At 39.1% G+C, this 18,509-nt stretch overlaps 3 protein-coding genes across 3 annotated transcripts in view; 2 read left to right on the top strand and 1 right to left on the bottom strand.

Moving 5' to 3' along the window:
* The window catches only part of dennd2db (DENN/MADD domain containing 2Db), a gene marked incomplete at both ends in the record, with an annotated part of 34,922 nt that extends 26,763 nt beyond the window's left edge, over positions 1-8,159 (top strand). The window contains 10 exons of the mRNA XM_080849174.1: positions 3,093-3,205; positions 4,739-4,808; positions 5,107-5,184; positions 5,772-5,912; positions 6,137-6,285; positions 6,474-6,645; positions 7,072-7,122; positions 7,404-7,485; positions 7,635-7,877; positions 8,071-8,159. Of these exons, the coding sequence (XP_080705300.1) occupies positions 3,093-3,205; positions 4,739-4,808; positions 5,107-5,184; positions 5,772-5,912; positions 6,137-6,285; positions 6,474-6,645; positions 7,072-7,122; positions 7,404-7,485; positions 7,635-7,877; positions 8,071-8,159 (1,188 nt within the window). The remainder of the gene's footprint in view (positions 1-3,092; positions 3,206-4,738; positions 4,809-5,106; positions 5,185-5,771; positions 5,913-6,136; positions 6,286-6,473; positions 6,646-7,071; positions 7,123-7,403; positions 7,486-7,634; positions 7,878-8,070) is intronic.
* A 680-nt stretch (positions 8,160-8,839) lies between these two features.
* On the bottom strand, positions 8,840-15,267 carry dram2b (DNA-damage regulated autophagy modulator 2b). The gene is made up of 8 exons (XM_080849508.1): positions 15,080-15,267; positions 14,246-14,410; positions 13,816-13,883; positions 13,373-13,515; positions 13,093-13,270; positions 12,410-12,492; positions 10,396-10,488; positions 8,840-10,206 (listed from the first exon to the last, which is right to left on the bottom strand). Exons 2-8 carry the CDS (start codon positions 14,374-14,376, stop codon positions 10,084-10,086), a joined length of 819 nt encoding a protein of 272 aa, XP_080705634.1. The 5' UTR covers positions 14,377-14,410; positions 15,080-15,267; the 3' UTR covers positions 8,840-10,083.
* Positions 15,268-16,623: 1,356 nt separating this feature from the next.
* On the top strand, positions 16,624-18,340 carry LOC308373788 (synaptonemal complex protein 3-like; the record flags this gene model as incomplete). The annotated part of the gene is made up of 8 exons (XM_080849426.1): positions 16,624-16,684; positions 16,853-16,910; positions 17,013-17,047; positions 17,152-17,269; positions 17,396-17,495; positions 17,567-17,665; positions 17,833-17,937; positions 18,287-18,340. Exons 1-8 carry the CDS (start codon positions 16,651-16,653, stop codon positions 18,338-18,340), a joined length of 603 nt encoding a protein of 200 aa, XP_080705552.1. The 5' UTR covers positions 16,624-16,650.
* Positions 18,341-18,509: the final 169 nt, after the last annotated feature.

The following is an 18,509-nucleotide window of genomic DNA, read 5'->3' as shown; positions in this document are numbered from 1 at the left end:
TTTAAAAATTGTTATCTCACCAGAACTGAAAAAACTTTATGTTTTATTGTCTAATACTATTACTTTTAAACGATTATTATTATAAGAAGTTATGCGGCTCAATAGCCAACTGACTTTTACGAGGCTATAGGCCTACAGCTAAACGTACAATCGGTGTGGTAATTGAACTTTTAGCCTACACCGTGTCAAATAAGATATGAATAGTTACAAGGTAGCGTATGTAGCCCTCCCACCAATGATATGGCTCATTTCAATTTGTCTAGGGAAAATATAACCTTTTACACACCTCAGCAGTGATGGGCAGTAGCGTCACTACTTGTAGCGACGCTACTAGCTTAACTACATTTGTCAGTAGCTTGGCAGTAACGTCGCTATTTACAAAACCAAGTAACTTTTCAGTAGCTAAGCTCTTTTATTGTTCAAGTACCGCAGTAGCGTCCTCGGAAGCTCATTTATCCTGGACCTTTGTGATGTTCATTCATAACAGGCTTCCCTGCAGCCATCAAACACAAAAGTTAAGCAGTACATCAGAAGAATGAAAATAGATAGATAGATATCGTCGAGAAGAGTGAAAATAGATAGATAGATATCGTCCTTTCAAGTACACCAGACGCTGCTCATACATTTAAAATGAATTATCCCCTAATTTTAAATGGGTAGTTTGCATGCAGATTCTAGACAACCGGATAACTAGAATGCTGTTGATATTTAGATACAGCTGAAGATGATGAAAGTTTAAAAGTGAAAAGTCTGTGCCTGCTGCTCAGGGAGTCGAATTGCGAAAATGCACAAAATAGACGAAAGATGAAGGTAGGCGAGGTCTTCTGCACTCATTTGTTTTCATCTGCGTTTGAATACCTGACTCAACAGCCATACCTTCAAAAGTACGTCACTTTATAAGAGACGAGTGAAACTAAATATGTTTTCAGATGCCTTCTTTGTAATCCAAAGAAAAAGTTCCTGTCAACGTCATAACATCCAACACAAACATACGAACACACGAATTTCATCCATTCAACCGTTTTTATCTGACTGACAGTTGTGTTGATCCCTAAAATTGCATTGACTTGGCATGCAGTTTGTTTAACTGAAAGTAGCTTCTAATGTATCAAACTACTTTTGACAGGTTTATGTAACTTAGTTTGCTACTTTTTTTTTGAGTGGTAGCTTCTGTGTAGTGAAGCTGAATTTATTGTAGAGTAGCTGATAGCTTAGCTCACTACAAATATCAAGTAGCTTGCCCAACACTGCAACTCGGACACTTGAATTCGAAGTTGAGAAAAAACACTTACATATTTATTTACACAACGTATTAACAAGCAAACAGTTAAACACCACAGACATAGCACACAATACCAAAATGTTCTACTGACCGGTATAATTTAAAGTTGGTGCACTTTCGTTGGAGCTCGTAATCCATTCACGGCTCCCCTGCACCTAGCAGCCTTTAGCGAGGTTTGTGTTGCGCATGAATATGTCCCGTTGGGAAACGTGAAACACTCCAATGCATGTCAATACCTTCAGTCCAGTCGTTTGAAGCAAACATTTTAGCTCCGCCATTGTTCTCCCATTATTAATCATTTCACGTTTGGACTGCAAGTCCAATTTTGAGAACTGCTTCAGCTTAGCAATACAACCTTCCATTTTCGCTGTCAAGTAGAAGCCTAGAAGAAGCCCAACTTTAAAAACAACATATACCCGACAATTGCGCTCTCGCTCGCCTCCCTTCCAGAGGCAGTGGTACTGCCTGCCTCAGTAACAATATTTTTCAATGCGTTTTGAGCTCAACTCAAAGGTTCTACGCTTGCGCACGCATGTGTAAAACCCAGTTTGGAGTGATTGCGCAATCCTTACTGAGGCACTAGCTCAGCTGCCCATAGACACCAATGCATTTGCCTCAGTCCACGGCACGTCCATGTTTTCAGGAAGCGGAAATGCGCAAATTCAGCGATTTTGATAATAAAAATGCTTGAAATGATCGGAATCCTGCAGAAATTACACCCATACCACAGATTAGTAGAGAAATATGAATATTTATTTTATAATATATACTGCTCTGCCTCCCCTGCCTCCTATGACTGCACGTCCCTGCTAATCACATAGCGTTAACTGTCTGGTATACTGTCTGATATACTGTCAACTCCCATAGTTCACATCCTGCTTTTCAAGCAGCGATCTCTCAGCAGTCATGAGTGCAACAGATTGCAAAAGCTCAGATTGTGGATAACCACTTGGTTACATCAGCATTTGGTGAGGTGTGCACGGCTCTGCTATTGTTTCTTACCGTAGAATGCCATTCTAAACGTCATGCATGTTACGTTTTATAATACGCCTAATGATACTTGAAATGTATTTTTTCGCGTCAATGTCGTTAAAAGAATAAGTTACTTTGCGCATAGGTCTACGAGATATTGTTGGAGGAAGTTTGTTTTGTAATTGGTTGCAGCAGACGAGGCGCTGTCGAGTGGCTGTTCCCATAAATCCATGTAAATGTTCGTAATTCACAATAATGTTTGATAAACCCTGAAGAAGTGGCATTAATGTTTTCCCATGTGTTGTCTATCAGCTCATTATACACTGTTTCTCCAAAATCAGTTTGATCGATGAAATACTGTGTTCATTGGTGTTTTCATGACAACATATTGTAGCAACCCTTAATGTGTATTGTACATGCGTCTCACTAGACTGCAATATCATCATTTTCACGTTACGACGGTAAGGGGGGCCCATTGACATGATTTGCACTCGGGCCCGTCAAGACATTGTTACGCCGCTGTGTAGGCTGATGGTTTCTACAGTATATCAGGTGGTGCGACTACAGCAGCATTCCACAGCAGAGATAGTCTAGACTTTGTGGGGGGAGTGCGGCTGCCAATGCACACATATGTGCTTAATGGATAGGGTGATTAGTAAAAAACAATGTTTCCACAGCCATCAGCATTTGCGAGCAAAGGTCACGCTATAAGAGAGGGAAAATTTGGATATAATATGTCTAATCTAACCTGTTGCAAGATTTGGTTAGTGTGAAGGTTGTTGTTTGATATCAGGGATGTGTGTAAAAACATTCACAATTTGTGCTCTTTGTTTGTCAGCGTGATGCAATGGGTGAGTGGCAGAAAGAAGATGAGGAGAAGTCTTTGAAGGCCATCACTCTCTTTTGCTTTCCTGAGGGTGTGAACTGGGCCCCCCTGACTGAGTACACCAGGTACACACACACACACACACACACACACACAAATACACACGCACACATATTTTTTGCCTTGTCGGCAACATACAGTAGCTTGCAAAAGTACTCAATCCCCCTGGAAGTCATCACCATTTTCACAATTACACAAGATATTTTATTATATATATATAATAATTACTTCCATAGGTTATATAGTTATTTGTCTTCTAACAAAAACAATACATTATTTCATATTTGAAATATACTAATTGAATTAGTAAATTATTACATTATATAAAGACAAATTATTCACAAATGGTACAGGGGTGCCATTTAGTTAACCATAACTGATCATAATTAGGTAGTACCTATGAGTGGTTTTAAAGTAGAGATTTCCTTTTGGCAATGAAAATCACCCTGTCTATGGGTCATCAGGATGGTTGTAAAATAACAATAATGTACAATTGAGCACCAAGTTGCATCACACAAGCCGGATTTACCTAACCTGGCGTACTGCCAGTGCCTCAAAAAGCACCATCTCAGTCGTGAAATATGGCAGTGAAATGTCATGCTGTGTGGATATTTCTCGTCTGAAAGAACTGGAAAACTTTTAAAAATTAAATGAAGAAAGAATGGACATAAATTCTACACAATATCCCTAGAAAACCCGTCTCAGTCTGTTGAGGTTTTATCTACCAATCGGATGATTACCCAAGGCACAAGGCTAAAGCAGCTCAAAAACACTAAAGTGAGTATTCTAGAATGGCTGAGTGAAAGCCCTAATCCAAATCTACTGACAATCTGTGGCACTAGGAAACAACGTCCCCACATGGAAACAACTCTTCAATCTCGTTGATACACCCCCACAGTCATGTAGAGTGCAGGGTGCAGTTGTTTGTAGTGCACGCTTTTCATTGGAGGATGTCAAATGGAACAAATGTACCCTCAATTCCTCAGCAGCAACAACCTAGAAACCTAGTAAAAACACCAGCACCCATATTATGCCATTACACCTCTGAATAATGACGTGGTAAGGGTGCTGCACAAAATAAATCAGTTTAACTGTTGCTGGTCTTTTACCATAACTGAGTCAGTGAATGTAGCTCTTCTACCCTGTAGTAGTATTTTCTCACTGGTGATACAGTTTGGCAAAATGCAACCACAAAGGTCATAATTACATAACTCCAAAGTGTTAAATGACTTCAGCTAATGACCGTTGTCAAAGCAGTAAAGGCTCTACCCTACTAACTTATTATATACCTAACTTTTGGGTAAAGTACTCCAGCAATGAAAGTGTGTACCGGTAATCGTGCAAAACTATTGACTTTACTTGACTTCACAGTTATCTCTTTGTGCAGCATTCATGCACTCTTTATTTGGATGTGTTTGTTGTCTGTATTCATTCCATGACTGGGAAAGAGGGAAAGGTTTTACATTTTTAAGGTGCACAGAAAGACTTCAGCCTCATGTCATGGATTTGTATAGCAGTTTTTTTGTGTCATACTGTCTTGTTTTGCTCTTGTTTGGTGTGAGCGTTCTATCTGACCCTTTGATCTTTTATGTTTTCAGTGAAACTTTCTCTTTCGTATTGACTGAAATTGATGGTAGCAGGCGGAATGGCTATTGCCGAAGATTACTGGTAATGAAACTCAGTTCACATTAATGTTATATAGAACACATTTAATAAATCATATACTATATAACCCCACATCTGATTGTTTTAAGATGGGATCTTAATCAAACTCAAGAAGAAATTATATGAAATCCCATGTGCGTTTTGTGTAAAAGTAGACCTCAAGAAGACCCATAGCTGGAATTGGTATTAATATATGAATGTAAATAAAACTTCATCCATTTGCATCACTATTACTCCGTGGACTTTCAAATACTTTTTGTGACATGAAGATAGAACTAAAACAGAAACTGCTTACTTTCAGCCGACTGGCAGAGGAGCACGGCCGCCAGAGGCCTTCTGCATCATCAGTCGTGTAGCTTGCTTCGGCCTCTTCTCAAAGGTGAGCAAAACCAGCCTATCCAGCCAAATAGAGTCCCTCTTCTATATGCCGCTTCTCCAGCAAACCACAGCTTTGAAAAAGAAGACTGGGGACCACTGACTGGTTAACGAGATAACGACTGCAGCTCTGCCCCTTCCTACTTAAAGCATCTTGAGGAAACTGCCTCTGAAGCATACAATCGAACAAGAAACTCAAGCATTCACATACAAGCTTAAACTATACAATTCATTAGGGAGGCAATAAACAAGTACACACATGAACCAGATAAAAGTAAGAAGAGGAGTTTAACCACCTGCAAACCAAAATGCTCTGGTTTCCCCCAAATTCAATACAACAATCACCACTTCTGTGCCTCAACACAGTTTAAGAAAGGAAGCATTCATTTGCTCTCTGGTCATCACAACAAAACCCAGTGCTACTGGTTGCTCACAGGAAGTTAGAGTTTAAGCACACCACACCACACAAGTCATCTTCAGTCTGTCAGCCTTTCCCTTTCCAGCAGATCCCCTGGCTTTACAAGCATTGAAACATGAATTATTGGATTGGATAGTGCGTGCTGAAGGCATGAGTGTGTGTTTACCTGGCAGATATTCGATGAGGTAGAGAAACGCAGGCAGAAGTCCATGGCCATGATCTACCCCTTCATGCAGAGCCTGAGGGAAGCACCTTTCCCTGCCCCCGGAAACACAGTGAAGATCAAGAGCTTCATCCCCGAATCTGGCACTGAGGTACTGAGCAGGTGCACACATGGCCAGTTGCTTTTGCTCTTTTGACTGAGGTTTTGTCTTGAAGACGATTGCAAAGTTGGAAGGTTACATCCTTTGTAATATTGGATGAGTTCATTAACCAATGTGGTTTTAGGTTAAAACATTTATCTGTTAAATGGAGGGTTGCTTTTATGAACCCTCCGATATGAGTCTCTTTGAGACACATTTTCCCCACTTGTTGTCAGATCATCAGTCTTACACGTCCCATGGACTCATGGCTAGAGCATGTGGACTTCCGGACACTCTTCCGCTGCCTGAGGGATGAGGAGGTGCTTCAGGTGTTTGCTGCCTCAGTGCTGGAGCGCCGCATCATCTTCCTTGCTGACGAGCTCAGGTACACTTGAGTACCCCATATTATATTGTTGCTTCTAAAATATTTTTGCGACATCATTCTTGTCTCATATCATATGATTATAATTAAGATTGGCAAACTGTTGCAATATTTTTAAAAGTGTTTTTTTTTGTACATATTTTTGTGTTTAGATACAGTTTAAACATGAAATACCTTTCTATGCGCAACAGCACCCTGTCCCAGGTCATCCATGCAGTAGCTGCCTTACTCTACCCATTCACATGGCAGCACACTTTCATCTCCATTGTGCCAGAGGTTCTCATTGACGTTGTCATGGCGCCCACTCCATATTTAGTGGGAGTGACACGCAACATGCTTGACTTGGTCGAGGACCACAGTGATGTGAGTAGCCTGCTCAATGGGTGCTACATAGTAATACATTGCAAAATAGAAAGTTTACATGATTTTCATGATTCACAAAGCACTTACTACTCAGGCAGACAGTGTGTTATGTGTTGAGTCTTGTGTGCTGTTCTCAGTAAAAAGCCTCCAGTTTGTTGTCCTGGCTCTTAAATTTGTGTATGTGCTGTTTAATGTTGAATCCCCTTGGAGATTAGGGAAACTTTGAGGAATGTGGAACTTTTTTCTTTTTACGAAGGCTCTTGTTTTTTGTTTAGGGATTCTAGATGGTCAGTAAAGACTTGGCTTTGTGTCTTCTGAGGACTTCCAGATGTCTAGTGATGTTGATTAAGCAAACTGGATTAGAGGATGTGGCCACGGGCCAGGGTTGGTGATTTTTTTTGTTTCTGTTTTGTTATCAATTTACAGCTGCTTATCGTTGATCTGTCAGAGGGTGCAGAGGAGAGGTTCATCACACGGGTGAGCGTTATTAAACAGATACCGTGAAGGCATGTATGACTAGACTCTGGAGAAAGGCACTTGAACCAGTTTTGTTTTTCTATAAAAAAAACAGACACACACACACACACACACGCAATGAGTCAAATTCACAAGTGTCCTCTCTGTTCGTTTTCGCATGATTCTAATTATTTTGTAGTTCAAACCATTGAAATATTTGTCGCAGAACACTGCCAAATCCCTCCCTCTAGACCCACAATAGCGTTAACCCTAAACTTTCCTCCATTTTCTTTTTCTAACAGCTAGGGGATGAGGACAATATAATTCCAGTCAAACTGCAGGAGGAATTACTGAAAGAACTCAGTGCCAGACAACCAAACTCAAGTGAGAAGAGAGTTATTTTCTGCGTCATTAGTTGTTTGTTATTCATTTGGCTTTCTGTCATTTAACGCTGATGTTGCATTAAAACACAACACAGCGTCGTACTGGTGGTTAAAGGTTCTTACAGAAACTGCTGTGTTGTTGACTTTCAGCTGGCGAGGAGTTGAACAGGGTTATCTCTGAGGCTTTCCTGTCTTTCTTTGTGAAGACGGTTGGGCACTTTGCGAGCCATGTGAAGCGTGGAGGCAGTGGAGGCCAGCCCGGAGTCTTCAACAAAAAAAGCTTCTGCAAGGCCACAGAGCATAAGGCCAATCGCCATTTTGTTAAGCATTTTGTCGAGACACAAATGTTTGACATGTTCATACAGGAGGTGGAAAAGCATCCTAATCGGGAAGGTCAGAGATGTTCCCTTGTGGGGAAATGAAATGACCATTTTATCAGTAATCTAAGTGGACATAGACAGTCTTTCTCTCAGTGTATGATCTTTAACAAAAGACTTTTCTGAAATATTGTAAAGATAATTGAATGACCTCTATGTTATGTTACATAATGTATAATCATGTCAACCCTTGTGTCTGTTATTTTCAGGTTTCTTTCATAAAAAAGTTGCTGAATATGAACAGAAAAAGAAAACCGAGAAGGCCAAAGGTGGATTGGGACGTGTGGGATTTGTGTAAGGCTGGACATCATAAGCAGAGCACTGTGGATCACCGCTTTATTTTGAATTCCACCTTCTCAGTACACATTAGGAGCTTGGCTTTAAGTGTGACTTTTTCTCTTCTAATCAAACTCCTGATTTTAGAAGATGGTGAGAGTCAGCTGAAAGTGTTTAGTGTTTTCTTATTCCTTGAGTGTAAAACACGGTGTGTTTTAAAAATGTCTCGGCTGCTGTCACTGGTTAACCTCAGCAACCTGGTATGAATGCGCATTCCTTTCCTGGTTTAACATTTTCAGTTGGGTTCTTTTCATGAACACATTTTCACTGGGAATCTGTAGCTTTAAGGATGTTGGATGATATGTAAAATGTTCATATTTATTGCACTTCTATTGTAAAAAATGTATCTGCTAAATGAGATTATAAGGTGCTTGTTCGTTTGAGCATTTTTCATTTAGTATTTCAACTATCAACTATGTAAATGTAGCACAAACCTTGTGAAGATGGTGTATTTGTGTTACACATAAAACAGCACTTTGTTTTAGTTTTGTGAATAAAGTATGACTTAAAACCTGGGAGTATTTGTTTGATAAAATACTGCACTTAGCTGCAGATGTAACTGAAGACTTGAGTTGGTCCTGTGTCATGTTGTAATGTTATAGTGTAAACCAGGCTTCATTGAGAGGAATCAGGCAGTAAATGCTGCTTTCATCTGTCTCCTTTATTATTGTCCATAATTCAATGTGGAAAGATAAACATACCTGAAATGTACAGCGCATTGTACTAACAGGATATATGATCATTGGTTATGCTCCAAATCAACAACTGATTCTAGAGTAGTAAATCTCTGGTAGCAAAATATACAATTTATATAAACATGAAAGGCCAGTATATGAGCCATCATAATGGACTGAATCCCAATGTTCCTACCAGTTCATATCAGGTGTTTTAATGCAAATAATTGCATAGAGGTTTGAAAATAGTAGAAAATGTAACATGCTCAAAAAGCACAGCATTGATGGTTGAATTGACTCATTCTGGCTCATCCTTTTTTTCTAATGCCTTCAGAGTTACATTGTTGCAAGTGTAGACAGTTACATTTTTGATGACGAAAATGACAATACTGAACTACAATACTGTACAGTCCTATACAGTTTGACAGATATTTCATTTTAAATTCTTGTTAGTTTTACCATTGTAAATGTTAGAAGATAACAGATTCTCAGAAGAATGTCCCTAGGTTTGATAAATCATTGAAGATGGTTGATTATTGTTACTTGGGCATGTGAAATTACTGCAACCTGGCATTATGCAGTGAGATCATAAGCAATGACTACATAATTCGTAGTTACATGTTTGCTTGGACTTACTCCTCGAGCATTACAAATATGAGGACAGTTCTTGTCCACACCAAATTCCGGAGCCCCCTGTGTAAACGTTGCAACCCATGTCATTATTCTCAACAGTTTTGCTTTAGTGCCCCCTGCAGCTCATCTCAGTAACATACTAAATGACGAGAAGAAAACACTTAATAAAAAAACTAAAAAGGCATTATTTGCCTTAATACTGTGAAAGCATGATCCGTTCCCCACCCCCTCTGTGGAGGTTTGACATAATTTATGTCAGAATCTGGAACATTTTCATAATCATAACTGTTATGACACCAGTCACAAAATATAAATAACCTTTGGGTTATTTGGGTGTTAGTAATCTCTTCTTATAACTGATGTGACATTTTGAGACTGGCAGGGCTGGCTTAGTTCAGAAGCTATAAGCTAAATATTTGCAGCTACATTCCGTTAGACCGAATCTCACATACAGCGAAAATGATACCTTGTCATTTGTAAGCTCAAGCCCATTTCACCAAACTCAGGTCCTCTCCTCAGAGCTTCTGAACATTCCATTGTGGAGCATATACAAAGGTTCCGGTCCGGCTGTTCTCTACTTTAGATGCCGCCGGCGAGCAGAGGGGAGTTTTCTCCTGGATTCAGAGGGCCGATGACGCCATAGTGCCCTGACTCATACAGATGACTGCTATGAAGCACTGCCTCTGCTCTCAGGTTGATTTTCTGTCATGGTTCAGTTTCACACAGAGGTAGGGTAAGAGTGACATTCATGCATACTTTTAATAACATGTTAACTCAAGCAGATCAATTAAATGTATTTGGTTATGGAATTTATAAAGTCTGGTGAAATAGAGGACAGGGAAAATGGCAAACAATAAGGAAGGGAGGGAGGTTGGTAAATGATGCTCTTACCTGGAAGTCCCTGATGTAGGTGAAGAAGAAGCTGACGAAGGAGAGGGCCAGGGACCACTCAGAGATGGTGCTAATGAGATGAGCTGTGAAGCCCTGCCACAGAAAGCCTGGTCAAACTCTCCAAAATGTTTTATCCAACAGTTCACTAGGTTTTGTTATGATGACAGATACAGTAACTTTGCCATCGCTTAAATCGTTCATGCACTCGAGTAAAGTAAAGTAAAAAGTAAAACAAAAAATGATAAAGTTTCACAGGTTTTATTGCATTAGCTCAGGGTATGCCAGCTTTTGGTCATTTCTTGCACTTGACACAGGGTTAAAAATGTCTAACTAAATAACCACAACCAGTCATGTAATGGTTATGAAACTGTGAGAGATCGTGCTGAACTTCCTCTATTTTTACAAGTGTGGAAAGTGTTAATTTAAGTTTCAACCAACAGACATGCAAAACACCTTATCAAGGATATGGGCCATTCTACCGAATTGGTGCAAAGTCAGGTCGGAAATATTTTGATTTTTTTTATGTTTTATTCCCAAAACTTTGTCCGTATGTATATTGTACCATATCTAAAGTACACTTATCTAGTAAAAGAGCAGTCAATTTTTATATTGTATTTTCAGAATGTGTTGGAATGCTTTTCCTCTTCCAAAAATTGTCACTACCGAAACATCACATTTACTATAGTAAAAAAGTATTATTATTGACCTGTTCAGATTGTGTTTCCTTCCCTTCTCTGAAGAGTATTTTTACAAATATTTCTTGAAGGTTTTTACAATGAAATCCATAAAAATGAATTTTTTACCAAATTTTCAAATTCAATTTATACAATTCATCAAAATCTAAGTGCAATATTTCTTTGTACAATGCAAAATACTGATCATATTGATTCCAGAGTTGTTCATTGATGAAATTGAACATACATTAATCCAATCAGTATCATAACAATTTAGTTGATTACTCAATATACTTAATTTTTTACAAAACATCCTGTGTTTCGGTAGTGCTGCACTGTTTCGGTAGTGACATCCAGTGTTTCGGTAGTGACTGCACTGTTGGATGGATGTTCATTTCTCTCCCAAAATCTTCCAAAAGGTGCTCTGGGCCGCCCTTTAGTCCACACAACACATTTATTTAAAAATTATGGGATTGAACTACTTACCATTTCATTTTGTCACTACTGAAATCATCAGGTCACTACCACATGTTTCGGTAGTGACTGTTTCGGTAGTGACAATTCTAGCTAACTTTAAGCATAAATAAAGAATTCTAACAAGCACACGGCATGCAAACACATCTTTGAAGAGGTGAACACACATACAAACATAAGATTTTCCATGAAACCCCAAAAGGTTTACTTAATTGAAGAAAACATGCGTTTCGGTAGTGACAATTCTTAAGGTTACACGTCGATTTTCAGACTTTGGAACACATTTATATAAAAACTATGGGATTTAGCTACTTACCATTCAACCATGAGGCTCAGAGATGCAGTGTCACTGCATGGTCAAAAATGCAGAGTCGTGGCTAAAACACAGGCTCAGCCAATGGACTAAAACTCTTGTGTTTCGGTAGTGACATGAAAACTAGGGACATGATTTTTTGAGTATAGAAAATTGATTTAAAAATTAAACCCACAATAAATCTAAATATTCCAAGTTCTGTTTCAACCCAATCATAAAGATCTTTGAAATCAAATAATTGAAAAAAATCTAAAAAAATTGAAAAGTGTTATTTAAAGGCATTGAAATTTAGATGTCAGGGTTGGGGACAGCTACTTCCCAATAGAAAGTACCCTATAAATGATGATTTTGTATATATTTAGCTTATCACTATCTCATGTAATGCATTGGGTTTATATAGACCATAACATTTTCTAATTAAATATCTATGCCTAAATACCTAATTGTTTTGTAAATAGTTTTTATTGTTGAGGGACTGCATATTACACGAATTCGGTAGAATGGCCCATATAGGACACACTCAACATGCAAGCTTGTATTACTAAAACCTTACTGTTTCTCCTGGGATCCAATGTAGTTTCTTCGACAGATCCACCCCAGGCAAACTGCTGTACATGATCATGGATGACACAAACACTGAGGGAGCACCAGGTTAAGGAGCACTCTGGTGTAGCACACAGATTACAGTCACTATGGGGAAGACTCAAATACAGTAATGACATGTGAGACTGTGAATGTCACACGTGACTGTGACATGTGACCTGTGACTGTGAATGAAGTGAAACCAAAGAGAGGATGAGGGCAACATTTCCAGAACATTCATTAGATAAGGAAGTGAAAAAGTGAAATAGTCATAGTGAAACTGACATAGACTATAAAGATCTACAGGGGGCATTTTAAATTACTCAAAACTTTTTCTGCGTACTTAATAAATAAAACATTTATAAATATATTAGTCCTTTTACACTAACTAACTAATTTTCAGTATTCCAGCATTGGGACTGACTTCTCAAATTAATACTCCTTAAGATAACGTCACAATAATTAAGAATCCTGATGGGAAGTGTAGTTTTATTATTAAACTATCGCCACAGCAACACCAGGGTGATGGTGTGCATATCACAGAAAGTAGGAATGCTAGATAGGAACCATACCCTGCCTGCACTGTACCTTTCTTAGGATAAAGGCATCATCTGAATAGGTTAAAGGTTAAATGTAGTCACTGGGGAAGGATACTGCTGATACTGCTGGCCGTGCTCCAGGCTGCCACACTAAAGCGAGTCCAGAACATGCTTTTGCTGTGTACATGTGGTTGCATATGATAGGAAACCCCAGTCTGCACCATGATGTACAGCGCCCCAACACCAAAGGTCAACACTGCCCCTACTATGTGTATGGAGAAGATGGTGGTTTTCTGGAGAAAGAGAGAGAGAAAGAGAGAGACCATGAAAGTGAAGGATTGTGGGTGGAAAAGATATGAAAACCAGGTCATGCGAGTCAGGGAATGTTGTTCTACCTGAAAATTTCCCACAACGCACATGCCCAGGGAGCTGGTCCAGCCAAGAATAATACCCAGTAGGTTTAGCTGATGGAGTCTGGTTTGTCCCTGGTCTATAAGTGCTTCCACCTGTTTGTACCGCACGTAAGTGGTGGCGATACCTGTGGATTTTTCAAATCAGGACACACAGTGTGAAAGATCTGAGGAAGATTAATCCTTTATGTTACATATATTCATAATCACACCATCAAAAGAAACCATTCATTGGCTTGGTGGCCAGGAGTAATTTTGTACTTGATTGAACTGCATTAAAAAACTATTAAAATTAAATATTTACAGCCCTGACGCTATTGAACAGATATTATAGACATGTCAGACAGACAGACAGACAGACAGACAGACAGAGAGAGAGAGAGAGAGAGAGAGAGAGAGAGAGAGAGAGATAAGGGTAGGTACTTTACCAAGGAATGCAGAGATGTTGAGCATAATCCCAAACACACATCTCTCAGGAGCTTCAGACCCAGTGTCGCTTCAAACGGAACACATAAAAGGTAAGTAAACACACACTTTGGAATATAAATATACAAATGTAAAACAAATGAATTTCTGAAAAAAAATGACACATTCTAGCCTCATCAAGATATTAAGAGCTAGAAGAACCTTCTTGCTTTTCACATTGAACAACCTAGGCCTAATGTCATGCAGTTTCCAAATTAAACATCTGCATGGATACATCATGCACATAACATTACATTGCCCATTATAACACAGAGATTGATGAAATGAATCTCTTCTATCATTATAAATCCAAACTGGAAACATCCACACTAACTAAACAGCATTACACGTCACACCAACTAAGCAAATATCTTTTTGACTCAGTCCTCTTACCTTATATATGGCACCAAGGGATCAACATGCTTCAACAACACTGCAGTGATGTAAGCAAAGATGAAAGTGGCAGTGGTCCAAATCACTAGAGCCACAGGTAGTATACACATACCCTGCTGAAACCACCACATTGCTGTGTTTTGGTGTGGCTGTAACCTGATGAGACTGCAAGACAGATGTGACAGAGAACTTAGTAAACGGCTAGATATGACAATATAAGGGCTCAGTCAAGGAATTATTGTAAACAATGCGTCCATGTGCAGTTCTAGTCTACATTTAGTGTACTGTGAACAGCTCTTCAATCTGAAGGCACACCTAGGAGAGCATGGTTCCTGTTTCTCCAGAAAGTGAAAGTGTGGACCTGCTGAAGAACACTATTTGTATTCTCGGTTCCGCTCAACTTGTGCAACCAACTGCCGAAACAGATTTGATAATACTGTTGCATTATAAAGAATGTCTAACTGTGTGAATGGACAAATGCTGAAAGAGCTGTCAGATTACCTTAATTTGGGGTCATGCTTGACTAGCGCGAGATACCTCCGGCCTCGGTGGCTACGGCCGAACACCACCCGTGGGAATATCCCTTACCTTCCCCACTCCCACTCGTGGTGCTATTGCTTAAATAGTCAGTCAAGCATGACGCCCACATTGAGGTAATCTGACAGCTCTTTCAGCATAACGACTAATAGTCGCACTAGTCAAGCATGACGCCCAAATTGAGGTAATCTGAAAACTGAAAGTCGTTTCTTTAAGTGACATTAACGTGGACTGGCTGATGTTCATTGAGCTAACGTTAGCTAGGTTAGCTGGCTAGCTAAAGGAGAAGTCGCTTACCTTTCAAAGTTTTATTCTTTATGTCACGTCATTGTAAGGATAGACGCCAATCATTTACATGTTGACACGATAATACATCAGGAAAGACGAACGGCAATCTCAAAAACAATCTCGCTCCCAATAATTAAAAGTACATGACAGAGAGGGAGGTCTGTCCGGGGTCTTTCAGACAACTCTGACCGACTCGAGTCAAGTGTAGCATACTTCCTGTTTCTTTTTTTTTGTCGTAAAAGTGCCCGGATAATCACAACAGCGTGTAGACGTCTGATCATAGACCACATGGCCTCGAGCGTACTTAAAGCCACAATGTTTCAAAATAATTTAGTTGAAGAAACACCAATAACCAAAAAGACAGAGAAATTGCTAGAGGCAGTCTTGATATAATCCCTTGTTATTCCCTTTTAGAGACTTCACCAGTTAAACACAAACGACATTATGACCTCGTTTGCATTAGTAGTGTTTGTCATGTTGGTTTTATAGCTTTAGAAATAATGTAAAGACATTTGTGACGTCCAAGTCTGTTACTGAGACCGTAACAGAATGAAAAAACCCGTTCGAAAAGCAAAAGTTACGAATGATCACTACGTTTGAAAGAGGAAAGTTGTCTCTGCTAGATAGGGCCTGCGTGTTGGTTCCTGAATAAAGTATAACCAAGTAAATTAGTGTAAGGACTAAGAAGGTCCCTCAAATTGCACTCATGTAGTCTACGCTCACTTAAAACTTCTGCTATCATAAAAAATAAATCATTTAACGGACTGCTATGACAAAATTGATGAATATTTACCCATTTAATTTAGTATAGTTGCAATAATTCATATTCAACATCATTTCTGGGTTTTCTGAACAAAAATATTTTTAAAACATTTAGAAGTTCCGAAGACAAACCATAAATGGCGAATTTACATTTTGCTTGCTAAAGAATGGTGATTCGTTAGCTAACGCCATTGTTGAGCAGACTGCACTGCACGTGCTGTGAGATGAGAACCGCGTGTTAGTTTAAAAACTAAACAGAAAAGCAGTTTAGCTTCACGAGGCAGAGATCTTTGTAGTGAAAATATTTAACCAACGTTCAGTTCTGTAACATAAACGGTTTTTCAATTCTGTCAAATTAAGTTAATGTTATTATCTCGTCAAAGATATCTTTCTATTGTGCCACACACCTGTGCTAATTAATTGAACAAGTAAGTGCAGCTTGTGTCAGGTGGAAGAGAAGCTACTTTTCTTTTTCAAAATCCATCTTAAATGAGCTGTTAACTTGCTGGCATCACCATCAGCATCACCCAATCCGTTATTTTGATTAGCCAAAGTTAGCCTGGTAGCGATAGGCTAGAATCGTTGGTTAGCGATCACTATGACTGCTGTGTTCTTTTACCTTGCTGGTTGACAGTGGAAGTATGTTAGTAACTTAAAAATAGGTAACTGTTACAACCATATATATGCTGTAATATGTCTAACTATCAGTAATTTAAGTTAATTTCCACCTCTCACCAGTAACATTTAAGCCTATAAGGGACCCCCTTGAATATTTTGTCTGACTATATCCAAGAATAAGGCAATACCAAAGTTCTGCCATGGCTTCGAAGAGATCTTACTTTGACGGAAATGGTAAGTTAAGCCTAACTTGTAGCTTAGTTATTCATTAATTTAGAAGCTAATGTATTCGCAATATCTGCGCTATAAGATAATTCTAATTCGTAGATGGACACTCCCCCCCCCCTGTTAAGTAGTTTAAACATTAGGGGGTGAGTAACATTTTCCTCTTTAATTACCCAGATGACACCACAAAAGTAAGCAAAAGGACACATTCATTGTCCAATGAAGACGTGCCAGGGTAAGGAGTCCTGATGCAAGTATACAAATTATTCAAATTGATTCCAGTACACGTCAATGCAGTGTTTTGTATAATTCTTTCTTGATATAATGCCAACCACAGGGAGAACTTCAGGACCATGATCGACCAATTTGGAGGTGCATTAGAATACTTGATTGTTGATTGACAAATACGTCCTCTCCGTCATGTACATAATGTACACCATGTTACCATAATAAGTTATGTCATTATGTTTTCGCAGCTAATGTAAATAAAACCTTCCTGGCCAAGAAGAAACAGCTTCAGACCTTCACAAGTTTATCGATAAAAAACAGCAACCAGAAGATGGCGCAGTTGTGGCAGAATCAGCAGAGAGACAGGTAAGCATGTCGCTTGCCCTGAAGTGAGATCTAAAAAGCAGGTGATTTAACTGTGATTAACCATTTTGATATTGTATTTTATAAATACACTTGACACGTAGTAACTTCCTGTTTGCTCTCTTCCAGGAGTCAACTGGCCGAAGATTACACTTCCCAGTTCAATGCTGTGTTTCAACAATGGAAGACTGATGTGCAAAAGTCCAAAGAAGTAGATGAGAAATTTACGGTAAGAGAAGTGGCTTTCACCATTTTGTAACCATATGAGGGAAGAAATCTGACTGTATTTGTTTCCATCAGAACATGTTCCACCATCAGCAGAAGATGTTTCAGCACACTAGAGCAGCACAGGGGCAGAGACTGAAGACACTAAAGCAGCTTCTGGAACAGTATATACAGGTAATTAATGTGATGGTTATGATACTGATACTGTTAACGGTGCATCCCTAGTAAATACACTGTAAATATAGTGTGGCTAAATGCTGGCTATAAAATGTTCTTACAACAGATAACATTGTTAGTCATTGTTGTCAGCTATCACTGTGTTTGGGTGTTTGGGTTGTAAGAGCTTGCAGGAAATGGAGGAAACGCAGGATGAGGAACAGGGAACCCTTCTGAATGATCTACGCAAGGAGATGTCCCTCTTCCAGAAAAATATGCTCATGGCCAACGTAAGTAGCAGCATGTCATACTTTTACCATCGACCTCAAAGGTGCAGTCCTTGATCAATCGCACATTTTATCAAATTCAGTGCAATTCTCCTTGCATTACTCTATCTGTCTGTTTGGTGGTCGTGCAGTTCAAGCTCAGTAAATTGGAAACAAAGTGGTTTGGATTGAGCCATACACTATTTCACCCGATCACTACGTTTATTCAGGAGCACAGAAGGGAAGGTTGCAATTTGATTGGCTTTTGTGCCAACTAAAACCTTTCACTAGAATCAAGGACTTTACCATAAATAAATAAAGAGAAAGAATGTTGGTAGGAATTCATATATTTTCCATTTGTGTTACAAAACAGCAAAACCAGGAGATGGCATCTGTACGCAAGTCTTTGCAGTCCATGCTGATGTGATGTCTTTTAGGTTGCAATTCTGCCTTCATATTGAACGCCTTGTATTTATGTATCTGATATTTATTTATTTGAGAAAATGTCTGCCTGGTTTGTTTTCTCACAACATTGCTAAAATCTACTCAGAGTGACTGTGAAAACTGTGGCCTTTGTAAAAAAAAAAAAAAACACA

The sequence above is a fragment of the Sprattus sprattus genome (genome assembly GCF_963457725.1).
Source record: "Sprattus sprattus genome assembly, chromosome: 12".
NCBI classification, from domain to species: Eukaryota; Metazoa; Chordata; class Actinopteri; order Clupeiformes; family Clupeidae; genus Sprattus; species Sprattus sprattus.
This window is presented reverse-complemented; position numbering and strand designations above follow the sequence as displayed.